This window comes from Equus quagga, chromosome 3 (assembly GCF_021613505.1).
Source record: "Equus quagga isolate Etosha38 chromosome 3, UCLA_HA_Equagga_1.0, whole genome shotgun sequence".
Lineage (NCBI taxonomy): Eukaryota > Metazoa > Chordata > Mammalia > Perissodactyla > Equidae > Equus > Equus quagga.
Genome location: NC_060269.1, coordinates 88,707,468 through 88,721,488, shown reverse-complemented (window position 1 = coordinate 88,721,488; position 14,021 = coordinate 88,707,468). Strand labels below are relative to the sequence as shown.

The 14,021-nt window shown below is 37.9% G+C and overlaps 1 protein-coding gene across 7 annotated transcripts in view; it reads right to left on the bottom strand.

The window, feature by feature from the left end:
- Positions 1 to 14,021, bottom strand: part of WDFY3 (WD repeat and FYVE domain containing 3) — a 251,147-nt gene that overhangs the window by 26,237 nt on the left and 210,889 nt on the right. For all 7 annotated transcript variants that reach the window (XM_046656544.1, XM_046656548.1, XM_046656546.1 and 4 more), the window contains 6 exons: positions 12,970 to 13,050; positions 10,396 to 10,450; positions 10,031 to 10,150; positions 6,894 to 7,011; positions 5,835 to 5,941; positions 4,146 to 4,299 (listed from right to left, as the gene is read on the bottom strand). In XM_046656544.1, the coding sequence (XP_046512500.1) occupies positions 4,146 to 4,299; positions 5,835 to 5,941; positions 6,894 to 7,011; positions 10,031 to 10,150; positions 10,396 to 10,450; positions 12,970 to 13,050 (635 nt within the window). The remainder of the gene's footprint in view (positions 1 to 4,145; positions 4,300 to 5,834; positions 5,942 to 6,893; positions 7,012 to 10,030; positions 10,151 to 10,395; positions 10,451 to 12,969; positions 13,051 to 14,021) is intronic.

The window sequence follows — 14,021 nt, the reverse complement described above, 5'->3', positions numbered from 1 at the left end:
TGCAACTACCACCTCTATCTAGTCCCAAAACATTTTCATCACCCCAAAAAGAAACCTTGTATCTGTTAAGCAGTTGCTCCCCATTCCTCTCACCCCTCCACTCCTTGTAACCACCAATCTGCGTTCTGTGTGTATGGATTTACCTGTTCTCGATATTCCATAGAAATGGAATCATACATCATGTGACTTCTGTGTCTGGCTTCTTTCACTTAGTGTAATGTTTTTGATGTTCTTCTACATTGTAGCATTTATCAGTACTTCTATGGCTGAGAAACATTCCATTTTATGTACATCCCACAATTTGTTTATCTACTGATAGACAGGTGGGCTGTTTCTACCATTTGGCTATTGTAAATAATGCTGCTACGAATGTACGAGTACACGCACCTGTTTGATCCCTGTTTTCAGTTCTTTTGGACATAGATCTCAAAGTGGAATTGCAGGCTCATGTGTTAATTCTCTCTTTTAACTTTTTTTTTTTTTTAAAGATTTTATTTTTTTCCTTTTTCTCCCCAAAGCCCCCCAGTACATAGTTGTATATTCTTCGTTGTGGGTCCTTCTAGTTGCGGCATGTGGGACGCTGCCTCAGCGTGGCTTGATGAGCAGTGTCATGTCCGCGCCCAGGATTCGAACCAACGAAACACTGGGCCGCCTGCAGTGGAGCGGGCGAACTTAACCACTCGGCCACGGGGCCAGCCCCCTCTCTTTTAACTTTTTGAGGACCCCCTAAACCGCCTCCTGCAGCAGCTGACCCGTTTACAGTCCCATCAGCAAGGCACAAGGGTTGTGAATTTCTCCACATCCTTGCCAGTCTTTGTTATTTTCTGTTTGTGTGAGTTTTTTTCATTATTGCCATCTCAGTGGGTGTGAATTGGTACCTCACTGTGGTTTTGATTTGCATTTCCCTAATTACTAATGATACTGAGCATCTTTTCATCTGCTTATTGGCCATCTGCACAATTCCTTTGGAGAAATGTATATTCAGGTCCTTTCATTTTTCACTCGGGTTGTTTACCTTTTTGTTGTTGAGCAGTAAGAGTTCTCTGTAGTCTGGATACTAGACCTTTATAAGATGCACTCATGCATGGCTTAACAATGGAGATATGTTCTGAGAAATTCGTCATCAGGTGATTTTGTCACTGTCTGAACATCATAGAGTGCACTTACACAAACTTAGATGGTATAGCCTACTACACACCTAGGCTACATGGTACAGCCCATTGCTCCTAGCCTTAAATCTGTACAGCATGTTACTGTACTAAATGCTATAGGCAACTGTAACACAATGCTAAGTATTTGTGTATCTAAACACAGACAAAGAAGTATGGTATAAAAGATAAAAATGGCACACCCGTATAGGGCTCTTAGCATGAATGGAGCTCGCAGGACTGGAAGTTGCTCTGGGTGAGTCAGTGAGTGCGTGGTGAGTGCACATGAAGGCCTAGGACATTCCTGCACACTACTGTAGACTTTATAAACACTGGACACTTAGGCTACACTAAATTTATAAAAAAATTTTTCTTTCTTCAATAATAAATTAAACTTAGCTTACTGTAACCTTACAAACTTTTGATTTTTTAAACTTTTTGTCTCTTTTGTAATAATACTTAGCTTAAACACAAACACATTGTACAAAAATATTTTCTTTCTTTATATCCTTATTCTATAAGGTTTTCTCTATTTTTAAAATTTTAACATTTTTTTACTTTTTAAAGTTTTTTATTAAAACTAAGCCACACACACACACACATTAGCCTAGGCCTACACAGGGTCAGCGTCATCAATATCAGTCTTCCACTTCTACATCTTGTCCCACTGGAAGGTCTTCAGGGGCAGTAACACGCATGGAGCTGTCATCTCCCATGATAACAATGCCTTCTTCTGGAACATCTCCTGAAGGACCTGCCTGAGGCTCTTCCTGAGGAGGGGTCACTCTTTAGAAATATGTCCATGGTGGTTTGCTTGGTTTGTTTCTTTTCTTCATCATAGATTTGCTTGTAAGCAGATAATGCACCATGAACATTCCTCTCTATTAATGAAAACCTTTGGTATTGGGGTCCATGTTTTCCAACTTTTTAAGGAACTTGTTGAGGTCTACAAAAGCTTCTGAAAACCCTTCACTGTGAATTTTTTTTTTTTTTTACTTCTCCTGCAGTTCCCTTTTCTTCTGTCTCTTTTTCAGCTATGTGTTCTTGTTCCAGTTTCAACAACTCCCCGTCAGTCAATCACTCAGGAACCGCCTCTAGGAGCTCCTCAGTGTCATCCTCATTCACATATAGGTTAGAGTTGTCTGCATCTCAACCACAGCCTTGCTGATTTTTGCCACCTCCTCACCCTTGGCAAATCCTTTGAAGTCATGGACAAACCTCTTGAGTGTCTACTTCCAGATGCACTAGGCGATAGGAATTTTTCAGCTCCATTATAATTTTATGGGACTACCATTGTACACGTGGTCTGTCACTGAGCAAATCGTCGTCATGCAGCACATGACTGTATCTCATTTGCAAATATTTTCTCCCATTCTGTACGTTTTCTTTTCACTTTCTTCATAATGCCCTTGGATGCAGAATTTTTAAATTCTGATTGAGTGCAATTTATATTTTTTTGTTTTTGTTGCCTGTGCTTTAGATATTCTATCTAAGAATCCACTGTCAAATACAACATTATGAAGATTTTACCCAGAATTTCTTCTAAGTATTATGGCTTAAGCTCTTTTATGCAAATAGTGTTTTTTAAAGTGTGTGATTTCATGAAGAGAAGATGATTTGTTATGAAGGTGAGCATGAGAAAAATACATAACCCTTCTTTTATTTACTTATTTATTAAAAGTGAATCCTTTGGCTGGGTTTGTAAGTGGTCTGGCAAGAACATTTTTGCAACATAGATTATTCTAACGGATCCAGTGTTTCTGAAGGTTGAGGGTCCCTCTTTCCTTCTGCACCTCTCCATATTTGTCTCTTTGAAAGTGATATCGCCAGGGAAGAGAGTAGCATTCTCCAAAGGTGAATTTAAGTGAAAAAAAATGAAACACTAACGTGCATCCATATTAAAATGCTGGAATACACCTGTTTTTCCCTGTTCACCATCTATCCTAGTCCTTTGAGGAACCATTCACTCCCTCCAGTTCTAAGTCATAGAACTTGGTGTTGTCAGCTGCTCAAAGGTGAGCTCCAGGCCGGATGAGAGGTAATGAGACTCAATTTCAGGACTTTTACTGGGGCTCTCGAGAGTGTTATTTTTCCCAGTGGACTTGGAGCTATAACTTCACAAGGTTAAAACTGCTGATGGACAATTAAGTAAAAATTGTTTTTAAAAAGTTAAAGAAAAATCACTCAAATGTATTAGATATGAATATTTCCCTGAATTTTCTGTTGATGAAACTTTCTGAGGTAGTATAGTAATGATTTATAAGTTGAACTCTTAAATACAGCATAAAACAGGGGATATGAAAAAAATGGGAACACAGAACAATATTTGGCAGCATTATTCTAAAGTGGAAACAATGGAATTTTGATATGTTTTAAAAGAAATAGCCAGAAACATAGATCAGCAAACTGTGTTCCAAGAAAGTGGAGCCAAAGTCAAATCTCCTTCGTGTAACTGTTAGACAATATACACGGAGCAGAGTGCTGATGATTTTCTCCTTTGATAAATGTTGCTTTGGTCCTGCTTTTCTAGAAAAAAAAGACCCTAACAGGTAAAGAAGAGGGATTTACCAAGCTATTCTGAAATTCTAATTTTAAGACATATTAGCATACAAGCCGAGAATGCCTCAAAACTAAAACAATACATGAAAAGTTTGGATACACCACTCTTGGCTATTAATGGGCTTCAACTGTAATAATCTTCAAATAAATTTTCACCTCGCCTTCGTTTTCACTGAAATAACATTCTGACCATTAGATGTAATCTTTGTCAATTATAAATGTTTCGCAAATTCTAGGTTTGAGAGAGATATTTTGGGGTATAAATCTATTTTTCTTTTTATATTTCATCACACAAACCCAATCATAGTAAATAACAGCAGCTGAAACCAGAAGGACATCTTGTCAGTGTCTGCTGCAGACAATCTTCAGAAAAGTGACTTGCTTCTGTGCGTCTTTCCCTGCCTAACGTTGCTAAGACAGTGCCACAGTTCTACGTACCTAGATCAAAATTGTTGGAATTGAACAGGAATTCTGGTAAGTAAAAAAATTCTGGGATAAGTTCTTTTACGTCTGCCATGTTGTGCTTTGACGCTGAATACCAGGCCTCGCGCACACTGTGAAACATCCGGTCAGCCAGGTCAAAGTGGCCTCCCTGTGGGCAGAATGAGAAGGCACCTCTCTGTTAGAGAACCACCCCACCTCGCAGCTTCTCTCAAGCTCAAGGGCTGGAAAACCCCACATACATATGTTTGATGACATTTCAATTTCCCATCATCCTATGTCAAATACACATAATTTTAAATAATTACAAAAAGAAAATTAATCTAATTCTCTTTGGGGTACTCCCTACAAAGGGTGCTCAGTGTATCTGTCTTGCAATCGAAGTGAAATCCAAATATAAAGACTTTAAAAAGTCATTAAAAAAACACTAGTTTTTAGAGAGGACGCGAGACTATAATGAGATAGGAGTTCTTCCATAGTTTGATGAAGCTCTCCTAAAAAGAGATTCTAATGTAGTCATCTATAGTTGGAAATGTTCAAGTTATATATGCGTTTGACTAATTTTATAAATTAACATGACACTCAAGTTCTCATACCAACGAGAACTACATGGAGAACTAGGAAGGTGATCAAAAGTTATAGATTAATAAAACAAATTCAAACAGCAAAGGGATTTCTTTTGCTTACAGAGCCTCACAGATACACTACCCTCTTCTTCAGTCAAACTCCCTGTGCTGTGTTTTAAGTGCAAACAGTATGTTCGTCTTCATGATGAAGCTCACTGTGGGAAAATGCCAAAGTCCACACAAAGGCCGCCAACGCCTGCCACAATCTGGCCTCTGTTACCTCTCTGACCGCACCCCCTGTGACCTTCCCCTGCACTTACTCTGCTCCAGACACAGTGGCTTCCTGGCTGTTCCTCAAACGCCTCAGGCACATGCCTAACTTAGGGCCCTTGCACGGGCTGCTCCCTCTGCCTGGAACACACTTTCTCCAGATATCGGCCGAGCACGGCCCTCATCTCCTTCAGGTTTTTGTGCAGAAATCACCTTTGCAAGGAGACCCACTCTGACCACTCTATTTAAAACTGCATCCTGCACCTCCCATCCCGACACTTCCCACCCTCTTTCCCTGCTCTCTATTTTTTTGATAGCTTTTATCACACTCTAAAGCACTTTACAATATACTTAATTATTATGTGTGTCTGTCTCCTTCAACTAAAATATATAAGCTCCACAAGGCAGGGCTTTCGTCTTTATTCACTGATATCCTCCAAGCATCTAGTACAGTGCCTGGCATACAGTAGGTATTCCAAAAATATTTGCTGAATAAACGAAAGAGAATGTAGAGAAAAGCAATTATAATAAAGAAGACAGCAAATGAGTTAGGCTCTATTACTCTTTTTTGAATGTTTGTTGAATTCAACCAGTTAAGGCTGGAAAGCATATGCCATTTGCTTATTTGACCCAAGGACCCTGGCACCTGTTTATTGTAAACAAATTCTAACTTTATTCATAAATTTTGGTCCAGTGAAATTCTACTTTAATTATGTTTGAATACTTTTGTGACTAAAACGTCACAGGGTTTCTTGTAAGGCAAGATAACAACATTAAAAAAAAACCCCAACAATTTTAAATAGGAAGGCAGCTTCAATAAAATGGAAAAATTCTAAATTTAGAGTTTTACCTGTAGTCTCAAGAATATCTGTGTGAAAGGCTCCATCCTTACTAGGTATGAAGCCACAATCATTGCAGATGAGTAGTGGGTGCCATAGTGGTAGGCAGGAGTTTCTCCTGTTCAAGAAAATTAAAGCACAATCGAAAACAAAAGAGTAAATACAAAAACTAAAATTGATGTTAATTAATAGGCTTGAAAATGCCAAAGTATGTGACAACTGTGACACTAAATGCAGTTAGTACTGGCATTTGTAGCATGAAAATTTTACAACGACCCAGCTACCCCTCACTTACATGTTTGGCAGTGATCCAAAGTAAGTATAATTCAATGCGTTTCCCCCCAAAAGTAGTACATGTGGCAATTCATGTTTTGAGGCTTATTGTAACAGATATCACTTAACAGCAAACCATCTTCCACTAAAGCAGGATATTGATGTATAGCTGCGTTTTATTAGGTTCTGGCTTTGCGATGATCCATATCTCTAAACTGTCTATGAATATTATGCAATTTTTATTATATATACTCTCCTTGGCAGGGAAAAAAAAAAAGAGTCCACACAGGGAATATTGTTAGGCTTAGTTTTTTTTCCCCTTTATTTGTTTTGCCTGTTTGAGGGGGATACATGAGAAACGTTAAACATAATAAATAATAAGTAAACTGTATAATGTTTTAGAAGGTAATTATGACTATTTTTTTTTAATGCAAAAGGGTGCTTAAAAAAAATTAAAAGAAAGTCAATAAGGGAAAGTGTAGTTTCTGGCCTAAACACAGAGATAAAGGCAGGTTACGATGGGAAATTTCTGCCCTATACGAAGCAGACATACTAAGTTTTCTGCCAGTACCTGACAAGCTACCTACATAAAGCCTTCTCAGCATGGCCATCGGTTGGCATGCAAAACCTGATTTTTCTACTCTGAGAGTTGTATATATACGTGCATATATAACATATATAGATGTAATGATACATAAGCAATTTGGGGAAAGACAAATTGTGGATGTCAGACCACTAAACGATGACTTACTGTTGAAACTTAGGTACAAAGTCCAATGACAAGAAAAGTTACTTACCATTAGGATCTTCCCAGTCTTTATACCGCTTCTTATATTGAGCTAATCGTTCATCTGTCTGTGCTCCCATTGGCTTAGCCAGGTTTCTAAATGTCTTGGGATTAGTAAGATCTACCTCCTAAAATACAAAATAAGACCCAATTCCAAGTTACTATACACCCTCTATTCTCACCAGTGTAGATACAGTGGCTATAGCCGACAATGATGATTTACACACATGCTGGTAAATGTGAGGTCACACTGGCAGAAGTGGACCCCACAACAATGCTATCTATGTACCTACTGCTTATCCGTACTTTACCGACAGCATGTGGCAGTTTGTTAATTGATTCAGTTTGAAGACAACGGCTTTGGAAACAACGTGTTCACAGAGGAAGGCATTCAGGATCTAGGTCTGGAGATGAGGAATAAGAGGGAAAGTCCTTCCCAGTCTTGGCAAGGACACAGCAGGACACTGTGGACACAAAAGCTTCCATTCATCTGTATCCTCCAACACCCACATAACTCTGGAGGATCAAATCTCTCCCTGTTCTTTTCCCTTCCTCTCCTGTTTGCCTCCAACTTCACTTCTGAGCATCTTCTTCTTAGAGGTGATCGGAAAGTGAAATAAACTAGAGCACTCAGTGATTTGTTCATCTCTAAAAGACAACACCATACCAGATCAAGTGACTTCCAAATGAGATGGAATCCTTCAGTCCACCAGAGATTATTTTAAAAGCTCATCTCTAGCTGACCTAATTCACATATTTAAAAGGAAACCAAAATTTACCTCCTGAGGGTTTTAAAAGTAGAAATTTGAAATATGTACCCATGGGATACTTAATTTTTGTCCTTTTTACAGGACATCCTGACCAACCAATTTTGCTAAACTTGTATTTTAAAGGTTTTGGGTGGGAGAAACTGATCCACGTTTACGAATGTAAGTCAAGTTAGTACATTTGTCCTCTCAAAATCTATATGCAAAATAACTCATTTATACTTTTTTGGTTAAATTCAGCAAACATTAAAGTGTATACTAAGTACCAGGCTTTGTTCTAGAGATGGGGAACTGAGAGATACATAAGACAGTCTTTGTGCTCAAGGATCTCAGAGTTGAGTAGGGTCAGACAAAAATCATGACTACAATATGCTGTAAAAGAAAAGCACCACGATGCAGCCACAAGGCAGTGTGGGAACAGAGGAAGAAGAAAGAGGAGAGAGAGGACAGACGGTGCCCCAGAGGTGACACTTGAGTGTGTCCTGCAGATGAATTTGTAAGCGGGAGAGAAGATGTGCATGGCACTGGGGAGAATTCCAGATGGGGAGGGCAGCTGAAAGGCACGAGAGGCAATGGGGAGCCCAAAAGAGCAGTCCTGGGAGCTCAGGAGGGACATAGACGGAGGAGCTACTTTGTAAAGGGCACCGTGCTGACGCTTTTAAACTCCTAAATCGTGATGATGATTCACCGAATAACTTTAACCAGAGGATGACTCAGTTAGATTTGTGTTTCTGCAGTGGAGGACATAGTGAAGGAAGGCAAGACCAGAGCAGGAAGTCTGTTAGGAGGCTACGGCAACAATCCAGTGAGAGATCTGCTGACATGGCATCCTGGCAATGCAGATGGAGACAAAAGAAGAGACTAGAAAGACATTTAAAGGCAGACACGCCTTGGCCACTGGGTAGACATGGGCAGTAGGAAAATGAGTGTAATTTCCAGCCTGTACGACAGCATGCTAACAGCGCCATTTCCTGAGCTGAGGAATTGTGAGTGAGGGTCAGAAGTGCATTAGGGGAATGAGGGAGAGAACTGAAGGTTCAGGAGTGGGACCTGGGAGGTTCCTATGAGACAGAGACTCAAGTGCAGATTGATACAGCTCTCCATTCCCTTCTCACAAAAGTGCATTCTTTGTGGGCTTCATGTCTCTTTAAAATCTACATTTTCTTGTGAATTTCTCTGATTGACTGAAAGGAAAAGTACTTTCATTTTATCAGTCTTTACTACTGACCTCTTCTTCTCCTTCTATTAATTTAATGCATATGTAGGTATACATATTGATACACAGATCCACACATTGAATGCACTCACATACGTCTGTGTATATAAGGCAGATTTCATTCCTTCTTTAAACTAAAGTTCTCTGAGGACAGAAGCTTTCTCTTTCATTCTAATACGTTGATGTATAAAACTTCTGGAAAAACAAATAGACTTGATTCTAGTGAATGAGAAGGCCTAATGAGTTTTCAAATGGTTAATCTTTCTTTTTTTCGGTTTATTCAGGCCTAAGCTTCCCTTATTTTTCCTGGTACTGGTTTATTTCAGAACTAATCAGGCCTCTATGAGCTAGCAGGCAAAAGAAGACAGGAAGGAGAACATTTATATGCATCCGTTTTGGTTCTGATTTTGAACCCTAAGTCAGGTACATGTTGAATTGCTGGAACTGCTCTCCCAAGGCTTCTCGGAATGACAAAAAATTCCTCCTATGTGACAGGAGCATTTTGCAGAAGAGTCCCTTCACTTTCTTCTAGCAAACAAGTCAAACAATAGAGCTAACCAGATTTTACTGATTGAATGTGGGATGTGAGGAAAAAAAGAAAAGTTGAGGATACTTCTAAAGCTTTTGGCCTTAGTAACTGAATAAACGGTTGTCTAATTGCAGGTGCCACTTACTGAGACGGAGAACCTGGAACAGAAGCAGGTTTGGTTGGGGAAAAACAGGAATTTGGTTTTGGTCACGCTGAATTTGAGGTGTATTAAATATTCAAGTGCAGCCGGCGCATAGGCAGTTGGTTATACAAGTACGGAGCTCCAAGGAGAAAGATTTGGGTTGTAGATATAAATTTGGGAGTCCCTGGCACTTTGAAGGTAAATTGAAACCACAAAACAATTCTAAGTACAAAGAAAGATTTTGACATCCAGCAGTGGATACAATTAATTAGCACTTAAAGAATCCAAATAGGTATTATGAGTTAAGATCTAAGAAGTTGGTCAGTTACCCAAACTTTGTACAAGTCCAAGCTAAAACTCTTCTCATCTTTTTGGTATAAGTGCCCATTGAGAAAATTAAATTACAAAGCAAATAAAACATTTGAGCAATTGCAATATCTTTAAATTACTTTTGAAAATGTGTTCTACTTACACAAAATGATTTGAGATTTACCTCTGAGTCGTAATCTGCAAGGATCCAGGGGAAGACGGGATACTGCATGAGGTCATTATACGACCTGCCAGCCAAAGTGTTCAAGTGCATCAGATACTGGAAGTTGCTGATTTCACCTCTCTTGGGAAAAGTAAGTAAAGAATCATTTTAGGATAATCAATTATTTCTACTGTGTTCATTTTTAAACATTTTATATGCAAAACAAGGTAAAAGTTTCTTTTTTACAGATTTCAGAACAAAAGATGTTTTCCTAAAAATAACAAAAATAAAACATTTTTTTCTATGGTATATATTTTACAGATTATTAAAGTGCTTTTAACTGTATGACTTATATCATCTAACTACAAATTATGAAGGTAGCTTACCTCCCATCTCTGAGTTACAGACTTCTCTCCAACCAAAGTGCTAAGCAACCCAGATCTAAAAACAACAGATATTTAATTAAGTATATAGTAGACAATATGATTTTAGATCTGAGTAACTATAAAGTTGAAAATTTTAAGTCATCTGGTCCAGGAATTTTTCAAACTATGGAGGACCTATTGGTGGGTCATGGAATCAGTTTAGTGGGTTGCAATCAGCATTTTGAAACATGAAACGATATAGAACTGAACTGAAGGAAACAGAGAACACCGGAAGGCATCACATATAGTAAGGGGAAAGAATTTTCAGTGAATTTTGTTTCAGTATTTGTATTCAGTATTTTGTATTCAGTTTGTGTGTCCTGGGATGCCATGTAGTATACGTTTTTCACTGTGGGCTAGGCCAAAAGACTTTGGAAAACACTGATCTAGTCCAATCTTCTACCTTTTACAATAATTCCTATGTAAACGGATTTAAAAATATTAAATTGGAATAACTGAAATAGTATACAATATTTTGTACATAGTAGGCAAACAGCACATTTCCTAAAAGATATGTTGAAAAAGTGAATGAAAATATGACTGTATTATGACAAGAAAGTCATTGCTGTTTAGGTCTTTTAAAATTACGGATGTTTTTTGGATAGCAGACTTTCCTAGAATGCTAAAAACGCTTCTTAAGGTTTAAAAGCTTTATAATGTCGATAATTAATAGTTTGAAGACTGTGAATTGGTCACTGAACCAGTAGCAAAGCACTTAACTGTCTATTTTATTGTCTGAAAGGAAATTAATAGATCTGTAAACCTTAGTTCATAAACATATCCAGCTCGATAGTTCAGAGACTACTGTCCACTTGTGGATAAATTCTTGCCATCAGGCAAAGTGAATGGACAGGATTTCTCCCTGGAGAAAGAGCTATGATCCCTCCTCGACTTTATAAGAAAGGGAACAACTGAAAAGACGATTCAAGTTGGAAATGAATTTCTGCTTCTTGCCTTTGAGTTTTAGAAGTTCTTTAAGAACTGCCAACTCAGCAGAGAAAGAAGCAGGAACAACGATACAGCAAGTTGAAGATCATTCTAGGCGGGTAGAAGTACTAGCAATTTGCTTACTAACAGAAGAAAGGCTGGATATGCTCTAAGGGAGCCTCGCGCTTCCTGTAACACCACCACAAAGGAGCAGGAACAGAACACACTTGTGAGGTTAACAGAAGCATACATTTATCATTTTATATCCCAAACCTCAGCTAAAGAAAAACAGGGGCAACAACTTAAAGAGAAATACATGAATTTAATATATTTAGACGCACGCACACTGGACAAATTACAGAATCCCTGGTAAAGTTTTAAGTCATTTTCTTGTATTCTGTAATAATTAATTTGTAGCCCAAAAGCACTGCTTCTTTTCCAACGCATGATAAAGGGCTACCAGGTTCTGAGTGACTGTGAATGCAGCTGGGTATGTGGATTCCCGCAATAGCTACAATGACTTCCTAAGATTAAAAGCAGCTGAAAAGAGCACAAAGGAACCATTGACAGGTTTGAACACATGAAAACAGAAGTTTAAACGTCAAAAAACAAAATTAAGAGAACTGGGCAATTTACAACAAACATGACAAGCAAAGGAGTAATATATTATTATAGAAAAATCCCATACAAATTGATAATAAGAACTCAAAGGAGATGTTACTAGACTTATTGTGCTGGTCATTTCACAAATATTGAATCATTATATTGCATACCTGAAATTAATATATTGTTATATGTCAACTGTATCTCAAAAAAACATCAAACTATCACCACCAACAACAAAAAAGAACTCAGGGGAAAAATGGGCAAAAGTTATGAATAATTCACAAATGATGATTTCAAATGACTAACAAACATATACAGTACGCAAGATTACTACTAATAAAAGAAATGCACATTTAAAAACTGAGAAAGCATTTTATAAAATTGGTAAAAATAAAAAAGTAAATAAAAAAGTTGGCAAGCATCTATGGAGACAAGCAAATTTATCCACTAATGGTGGGAATCTAAACGTGTATAATTTTTAGGAAAATCAATTTGGTTTTGTGTATCAAGAGCCTTAAAATTCATACCCTTTATTTTACTAAAGGGATGTTATCCTACAAAAATGAAGAATCACACGTGCATTACTATAACGAGGAAACCTGATAAAGAAGAAACATGCAAAAATAAGTGGTCATGCTTTATATATATGATGGATAGGTAGTAAATAAAAATAATGTTTCTGAAGAACTTTTTGAAAGTACAGGAAAATATTTACATATAACACTGAATGGAAGATGTCGAATAAAAATCTGCATTTGTAGTACGAACGCAATTATGTGCATGGGAATAGATGTGTGCTTCAAACACCAGAGGGAACTGATCAAAATGTGAGGGCTGATTTGACATGAGTGATTATGCATACATTTTCTTTTTTCTTCCTACTTTTCATATTTAAAACCACCATTGTAGGGAAACACTCATTAAAAATACCAAATAATACTGCCCAGATAGAAACTTTCCTAATTTCTCTATTAAACTCTAATGTACACGAAGCAAACCTACCCCTGCTCCACACTTGTGTTCGGTCGTTGCCCAGACACAGACTCTGAACTGTCAGTCAGAGACGGCACCACAGCCAAAAACCTGAAAAATTTAAAAATAGCGCAAAATTAGAAATGAAGTCTCAGTCAGGATCGAATGGGAGCCTAGGAAAGATGATTCATTTAAATCGTAATTGTTGCGTTTACCCCTCCATTACCCAGTAAATGGCAGCAAAGGGAATACACTAATTAGAATACTCTGTTACAGAAGAGGGCAGAATGAAGACTTCTAAAGCCAAATATAAAGGTCCACAGCAAAATCTATCATTTTGGATTTTTACATATGCTGCCACATTACCAGAAGAAAAATCCCTGCAAGCCTCATTCACAGGAATGGAGTCAACCTAATGAAATCCTGAAGAGTGATGAGCAGCTAACTATTCACGTGACAGCAAGTAATGATGAGAGTTAAACAAATGCTGGGACAGAGACATCACTAAGCAAATAAAGATACATACAAGATAAGAAGCTTTATGTGACACAAAGTTTTTTCAGAGTTGCTCAAAATGTCAACAAATTTTTTTAAAGGAGAAAGAAGTTACGGGAAAATTCTTGGAATGAATGTGCACCTTAACTTGGCATATACAAGGACATTTCTCAGAGAAAGAAAAACTCATCTCCTTTTAGCAACTTCTAGTTATGAAGAGCAAGTAATTTCCTAGCAGTGAAAACAGTATCACCTTTAGAAATTAGTAAGATCGCTAACTAAAATTTCAGTCATTTTACTTAGCGCTTCCCGTATGTGACAGGAGTTCCGGATTAGCAATCAACACCCAAAAGCCCCGTGTTTGAAGAACCACCCGCATTCCCACGTGCTCAGACATAATGTTCCTGTACTGCAATGAAGAGCAATGCTCTGGGTATAGTCATTCCCCGTGGAAGGATTTAAAAGACAAAACTTCTCCTCATAGAGGGATTGCCGGATCTAGCCCACTCTTCACAGAACGAGAGAAGATCTCTCAGGTCTACGATCAGTTCATCAAAGCCTTATTATTCACATATTCAACAGAAATA